At 35.0% G+C, this 8,256-nt stretch overlaps 1 protein-coding gene across 1 annotated transcript; it reads right to left on the bottom strand.

The window, feature by feature from the left end:
* Positions 310–7,619, bottom strand: LOC109834395 (30S ribosomal protein S21). Its single transcript, XM_020402404.1, has 2 exons — positions 7,211–7,619; positions 310–586 (listed from the first exon to the last, which is right to left on the bottom strand). Exons 1-2 carry the CDS (start codon positions 7,507–7,509, stop codon positions 577–579), a joined length of 309 nt encoding a protein of 102 aa, XP_020257993.1. The 5' UTR covers positions 7,510–7,619; the 3' UTR covers positions 310–576.

Here is an 8,256-nt window from a genome sequence, read left to right as displayed (position 1 = left end):
CAGTAGGCAGTATCACATGATTTCACTAGGCGATTTTCTCAAGAAAACCTAGAATGATGTTGATATTCTGGAAATTAGTACAGGACAAGTTGAACATCTCCAGGCGTAGTTCTGCAAGAACGTACAGACTCAAAAGAGTCACTTATAGAGCCATATTTAATCAAATAGCAGAAGATAAAAACGGTACAGAGAAAAACAATCCCAAGTTAATTTGATAAACTCTGTAGAAAAGAACCAAGCTTTCAGAAAGTAAAACCACACTCAACAAAAAATTAATAGCTGTAATTTACTCATTAGGAATAGAATATGATCACCTAAAGCACCATTACCAACAATAAATCTCGCAAGATATTGCCCGCAAATCTTCTGATTGAAGTGACAAATCTTAGAGCCAAATTTCATCCACAATTTGACCAAGCACAATAATTTGAACAGTTACAAACAAAATATTATTAGCAAGGGTTCAAGTACAGTAGAGTAGGGGATGAACAACAAAGAGAACTGATCGTCCGTAAAACACCACGTTTCATGCAGCTATTCCTCTTTAAGCAACCGAACCAACCCAAGGATCTATGCTCAGAGGCCCCTGCAACATAACACAGATGAATCAGAGGCAATCGGTACACACTAAGCAAAATAATAAACCCAAAGAAATCTAGAGTAAACAAAATACTATTGATTAATAAAGGTAACCAACATATTTTTTGTGGATGTTGCAAACAAAATAGCAGACTGCACTTTTCACTCGAATCTTCCAGTTTGCTGCTTGAATATATTGCTTCTACAATTCAGTGTTCTATGAACTACATTAATTTTAATGTTGTATTGTTAATGACAATTTTTCTGAGTTGTACCCAGTTGAAGCTAATATTCTTTTTGTTTTTCCAGTCTAGCATTATGCATCCTTGCTAAAATCCTTGTCCTGCATGGAACCTCAAGCTTGTGTAACTTACTATCACACAGTTGTTACGAAATGTCTCTTGAATCCACTAATTTATAAGAAAATAAACTCTTTATTACTTTGATTTCTTACAAGTGCAAGATAGATGCTCAGCTTATCTACACCAGGTATTCAGGTAATTATCCAAAATTTCCTCGCATCTCTTGGAAGTTTATTTATCTGGTCAAATAGAAGGATATGTTGTTGGACGCTGTGATATCAACACAGAAGATCATTTTTCAATTGAAGGATGTTACAAATATTCTTTTACTTGATTCAAACTAAAATCTTAATGTATCCGAATCTCAACTAAAAAAAATAAATGTGAACTTAAAAATGCAAGAAAAATACGTTAGCAAATCCATATGGTCCAAAGTGATTTATCAGCTACAGGATCAAAATATCCCCTATTAGCATCAAAATAAAAGGAAAACACCCGAAAAACCCTCCTTTCATAAATCAAAGTGCAACCAAAATTAGTTCTCTTGTTTCCTTACAGAAAAAAGAGATTTGCAAATTCCAAAACTGATTCTGAAACCTCCTGTTTATACAAATTCTACCGTTTACTGGCCATGCATATTCCTATAGCCAAAATTATGCTAACTAAGCTACTCTAGATCTTCGCCAGACTATAATTGCCTTGGCAGTTGGTACCAAAGATTTTTTCCAATTTTCTTCCCAAATAAGTTCTCAAGCTTCTTTTTCATCCACGTTACTAGGTTCATTACACAGTCAAAGTTTTCTTTCTTTATTGTTTCTCATATGAAACTGTTGCTATCAAGTGGTGGCAGAAAGCCAGATACTGTATGTTTCAAATTCCTAGACTTCTTTGATGAGCACGCGCATCTTGTGGTAAAGAACTATGTTTTGTGGAGCCTAGGAAAAGACAGCTTCCTTCTGGAGATAAATACAAATAGGGCATATATTCCAGTTTAGCACTTGATGTGTCCTAGGAGATGGGAAAAAGATGGTTCTAGAAGGATACATCCTGCTCCGTTTGGAAGGTTGCCTGATAGGAGGATAAGAAGTGGCCATGGAATGGTGTAAAGAAAGATGGAGAATCAGATTCAGGGTGATCTTAGCCTGACTAAGAACTGAAGTCGAGTGTTTTCCTACTCTATTGCAGATAATCACCAACATTCATGAATATTCTAGGTTGCAAAGTGCGGTCCGTGTTCCGTGTTGAAGTAAGCAGCTTGAATAATTTTCTCTGTCAAGTGGGCATTAAAATAATTGAATGATGGCAGCTATAGAGCATGACATAAAACTCCAAGGGCCATTTAGAGAACTCTTCTAAAGGTCAAAGTTGGCACACAGATCAAGTATTTGTCCACAGTTAGAGAATAGAATAAATAAACTTTGTTTAGGGTAAATATCTCTTATGTACACAATGAAACAGCTGAGAAGTGCTTTAACTACTGTAATAAAAAAAACAGACACTGACACATAAGAATTTGGCGAGGCTCAAGCAATGAGAATTTGATACTGGTCCTTTCACATCTGAATGTATTATCACATTACCATGTTTGATCAGAACAAATTAGTTAATTCAAACTCCCTCAGATGATTAGGGTCGTTGTATTAAACTTCCTCAGAAAATTAGGATTGTTGTTGACTATGCAGCATGACAGTATGAAAGTTGAAATAGCTCTATAGAAGACTTAATAAGTTTTGACAGCTATCAACTTGATGCCAAACTTCCAGGCATTGATACCAAACTCCTAGCCATGGACAGATGAGCAAGACACCTACAACAAAACCTTGACTGTCCATTAACAGATAGGTTAAGCAAGCTTATTTAGACAGGCGGTTAAGCTCAGGAGTCAAAGTGACAAACTTCCATAAACTGATAAGAATTCTACACAAATTAGCAGATTATAAGGTTCAATAAAGAGAAGACATGCAAATCTGTGGCAAAAAGAAAAAGAAGAAGGGAAAAACAAAAAGAGAATGGTATTTCCATCAGAAAATGACCAAAAAGTAGAAAGTTCTGTTTGTTGTCTAGCTAACGTCTAGCAGGAATTCAATTTGTTGGCTTGTAGCTGAAATGTGATAGGAGAATAAAAATGAAATTTTAACATCTAGCAGCATAATCAACTTCCAAAAGTATTGTGCACCATAAAACTTTATGTTTGCTCAGTCCAATGATGTCCAACAAAGCGAAGAATGACCAGGAAGGATTTACCAGTATGTAATTACTACTAGTTGGAAATTACAGAAGTACATTTTAGCATATTGACATAGTTTAAATCTCCACCAATACATCCTTTCTTAAGTTGATATCCTTTACCAGCGACCGTCTAGTATTTTTCCTCATATATATATTCTAATCACTTACATTGAGTTCTTATTTAGCAATTTTACTTCTGCTTTAGCAAGTGGTATGAAATTCAAAAGCGCTCTTTTATTAAGTTATCTAGTATAGGATACATATATTAAACATTCATACATTATCAATATTCGTAGAATGGATTCTTTTATTCTCTAAAAACTCTAGTAATAATTCTCCTTTGTGAAAAACTGCAATGGTCATCTTTCCACAACCAAACTTTATCAAAACACTGCATATTTTTTTGCAGGAAAAAATCAAACTCATTTTTCTCCGAAATAATTTTCTGTATATCTACCATTTTCCCATGGCGAAGAGAAAGAGAAGATAAGCACTTCATTTGATTGATGAAGACGGAAGGGGTGTCAGTCTTAAAAACCGAGTACATGGCCAGTAATAGGGTGAAATCCCTAATAAGCCTAAGAATATAGTGCATCATGCATCCTGACCAAAGAGTCTAGGTCCAATCAGACAATAGATAAACAATTTAAATAATAACTGAAAACAATTCCTCTCCACCTAATACATAGAGGCAATAACTTGTATCAAACTACATGACAAGGTATGGGTAATAGACTCCACTGAGCAGCATAGTAATAATAATCGCAAACGTGATATTCTAGAGCAACACGACAGAATGACAATAATAACAACAAGATCAAGAACAATGATATCAAACCCACAAGAGCTATACAGACATAATGACAATATTAATACCAAGGCTCACCAAAATCAACAACAATATGTAGAAATACTATCCCCAATTAAAGCAAAATAAGAATGATAAAAATAGGTCTCAGTATGCGGCAATAATGAAAATCATATAACTATATAACAAGGTTCTACTCGAGCACTAACAATAACAACATATGGCCAGCACAGATAAAACATCACAGGTATGAAATTATAAACACAATATCCTAAACGTTTAGAATCCCTTCTTTAGGGATAAAGCATATAACTCTAGACATAAATGAAAAGAAGTTTCTCTGGTTTTATATACATCAAAATGGCCCATTTCCTCCATTTTGATTCAGGATAATACAAATATTGAAATACATGATAGAACATAAGGAGCATCTGGCTAGCTTACAATACAGTTGATAAAGTTTTGCTAAATTCACATATACGAATAATTACTTATGATCCAATTTTATTCGAATTATCTGCTCACTTTCCACTTTGAAGAAAAAAATATTTTGAAGATAAAATTTCTTGCCATAATCCCTTCCTTTGGATCCCACAATCTTGGGAAAAATCATAGCAACAATTCTCGGATTCTTACATTGCATCCCCTTTTATATAAATTCATCACTGAAGCTGGATAAGTATTATCATTGTTTTAAAAAGCGGTCTAGGCATCGGCCTAAGCAGCTGCTTAAACCTAAGCGATACCTAGTCCTCCCGTCTAAGTCTTGCGAGCGCCTAGGAGAGAACATGCTACTTAAGCGGACTATACAATTTTAGAAATAGGTATATTGCTCGCTTAAGCATCATAATGGTTGAAAAGAGTTAGCCAGGTTAAAATTTACCATAGATCAAAACTCTATGTCCAAGTCTATCTCAAATAAAATTATGAGGACATAATTTGAATCTTTAAAAATGATCCTCTCTCAGTATTAAAAACATTTATGTGTCGCTTAAGCATCCGCCTAGGCGTCTGGGAGTTAGGCACTAGGTTTGGTGTCTAGAAACGCCTAGCGCTTTCTTAAACATTGAGTATTATGACTACATTGAACTCCAACGTTCTTCTCTTACGCACACTCTGAATTATTACTAGATCCACTTATAAATTTTAAGTATCAAATAATTCAATCGTGGTAAAGCGTTAAAAGTTCATTGGTAACTCGACCAAACTCAGGTACCATAAAAAATTTAGTCTATGACATCATATTTTAGCATAGACTAATTGGCAACCACTGTTTGATGACTACATGCATCTATCTTCAAATGCACACATTGATTCACACATATCTGTTATACAACTACGATAATCAATTGTCCATGAAATGGTGAAGTATTCCAAAAAACCACATCAACTATCATGCTAGTTCTAGCAACTTTCTCGTAAACGCATTGTCAATCCCAACAATTTCAGTGTTTCAATTACCAACAACCACCAGGATGAATATCCTAGTAAGCCCTGAAAATCAAACCCCTGACAACGCTACGATGAAAATATTAATAGGACTAAGAATACAACATGTATCCTAAAAAATATACAATAGGCCCAATTGAATAAGGAATATATAATTTGTAATCCATCTCACACTAGGCACATGTATAATCTCTACAGAGCACATGGATAATAATCTAGCGCTAATCTCACGCAGACAACATAAACCAATAACAATGATAATAAAATCTAGCCCCACTTGGGCAATATAATTATAATCATCATAATAATCACAAAAACAACAATAATATTAAACGACATTAGGACCATATAATAATAGCGAATTAGCGACCACAATATTAATACCAACGCTCACCAGAGCAATATAATTCAAAAATAGTATCCCAACTTGGGCAAGATGATAATAATAATAATAGGCCCTACTCAAACGACACCAATGTAGTAATCATAAGATTCATAACTATGGAATGGGTTCCACTCAAGCACTAACATCAACATCAACTGATCAACGTTTGCTAACACTGTTGAAACACTAATATGATGTGAATTCACAATTTTTTATAAGAATGTTACATATCATCCAAGAAAAAAGGCATAATATAATATACACACAATACATGAGATGGAAGTTCCCATAGCTGACCTTCTAATTCTAGTCCCAACAATGGATAATCAAATATAAAATACAACACCCAGGTTTATGTTGACTACGTTTTAATTAATTATATTTTGTTAAATCACCAAATACATGCATAATATGTTGATTTAATTAAATTTTCTAATACTCAATTTAACTTATTAGAGAAGTAGGCTTCACAATGCTTCTGTAGTAAGCCGCAAAACTACCAATCCCATTTCCCAAATTGACTACCAAGAATATTAAACTTCTTTCTGAATTTTTGTTAACAAAATCATGTAAAGCTTTATAAACGCTCAAACAAGCTGATGTGCCATTGGCAAAGAGGTTGGAGGAAAACCATTGAGAAAAAGAATTAACTTAGCTAACACATTAGTCCAGGTATGCCCTTTTTTTTCTTGCAACATTTGGAAGGATAAGGCAAATCCCTTTCCGAACAGAACAGATAGAAGTGTTATCTTGTCCCATCCAGAAATGAATTGCTTTACTCTTCGAAACAAGGGATTAGCTTTGTTTACACATCTATATAAGTTATCTTAAGCCTTTTTATTATGTATTTGTGTTGAAGAAGTTAACAAGGGATTAAACTCCTCAACAGAAAAACTACTTGCTTTCGCTCGGTCAATATGACTTACCAGGCTTTAGGACTGAATTCTAAACAAACATTCTTTTAGAGAGAATCTGGTATATAAAACTCATAATAGGCATTTTGTTTAAACTTGATACAAGTTCTCCTCTGATAGGTGTTTACATCTTGTAACACCTATACATTTAGTCGAATGCAAAACAAAATCATAGTATTTCCAAACCATCACCAGAAAAGGAAATTGCCGCGTTTTTTACTCATTAAGCTAAAACAGTTCTCAAATCCTATGATTCCCGTAGGAGAACAAGAGCAGCAACAACAAGAAAGCCTTCAGCACAATATTACTCCTGTAGGAATAAGGGAAATATTCAATTGTTTTCCAGCTTCGTAAGTGTTACCTATCAATTCAAATAGCCGGCTACACATGATATACAAACTATATACCCCAAAATTATATGGACCAGAGAAGAACACCAACAAATATTCCGACTGCTTGCCTTCCAATTAGGCATATCGATCTAGGGTTTAATTAGGATTTTGTTTCAGAACATACTCTAACTAGGGTTTGTAATTGGGGATACCTGATTTTCTTGACGAGGATGGTCTGCAGCCTGCGGGCGAGCTCCTGGGAGCGGATCCGCATCTGGAGGCTCTTTCGGGCGAGGACACGCTTCTCGGAGTTCTTGAGGTGGCGGGTGTTGTCGGCGTGCCTCTTGATAAGCCTCTCCATCCCGCTGCTCTGCATCTTTCTCTGCATCACAGCTAGGGCTTGGTCCAGATTGTCGTCTCGAACCACGACCCGGATGCCTCGCGTCCACGTCATCATCACCGGCGGAGGAGAGGGTTTCAGGAAGGAGAGGCGGCGGAGCAACGAAGTCATCGTCACCAGAGGAGGAGCGGATCACAAAGTGGGGCGCGAGAGGGGAAAAAAGAGGAGAACGAGGATTCTTAGGGCCTGTTTGGTTGTTTTCTTACGGGCTTGTTTGGATTTGGAGCGGGTGAAGGGAAGTTAGAGGAACATAGGGTAAGTTAAGTTAGGGCCTGTTCGTTTATTTCCTAAAAACCAAGAAATGGAAATGAAAAAGGTGAAAATTTTAAAATAATCCATTTCTTCCATTTTCATCCCTAAAACTCACCCACAATATCTAATAAAATATTATTTTCATCCAACAACTCATCCACATCATCTAATAAAATATTATTTTCATCTAACCACTCATCCACCACATCTAATAAAATATTATTTTCATCTAACAACTCATCCATCACATCTAATAAAATATTATTTTCAACTAAACATCACTCAACTCATCTCTTTTCATCATTTCAAATCACTCACATCATCGAATAAAATATTATAATAATTCACCTCATCTCATTAACATTTTATTTCTTTGTTTTCATCCCAAAAAGTTGTGAAAACACTTTTCTTAATCTTTCTTCACATCACCCAATAATACAATGACAACTCATCTCATCTCATTTCATTTCTTATTTTTAAGAATGAACCAAACAAAAGAAAACAACAAAACTACAGGAAATAGGTTTCTTATAATTCATTTCCTTATTTTTTTCGCCAACCGAACAACATCAAAACTAGTTTTCTTAAAAAATCACTCACATCATC

Source organism: Asparagus officinalis, chromosome 3 (assembly GCF_001876935.1).
Source record: "Asparagus officinalis chromosome 3, Aspof.V1, whole genome shotgun sequence".
In the NCBI taxonomy this organism is placed as follows: Eukaryota; Viridiplantae; Streptophyta; class Magnoliopsida; order Asparagales; family Asparagaceae; genus Asparagus; species Asparagus officinalis.
This window is presented reverse-complemented; position numbering and strand designations above follow the sequence as displayed.

Bases quoted from the DNA above. Each gene is read 5' to 3' on its own strand.
- LOC109834395 (XM_020402404.1), bottom strand. From the start codon at position 7,509: ATGACTTCGTTGCTCCGCCGCCTCTCCTTCCTGAAACCCTCTCCTCCG.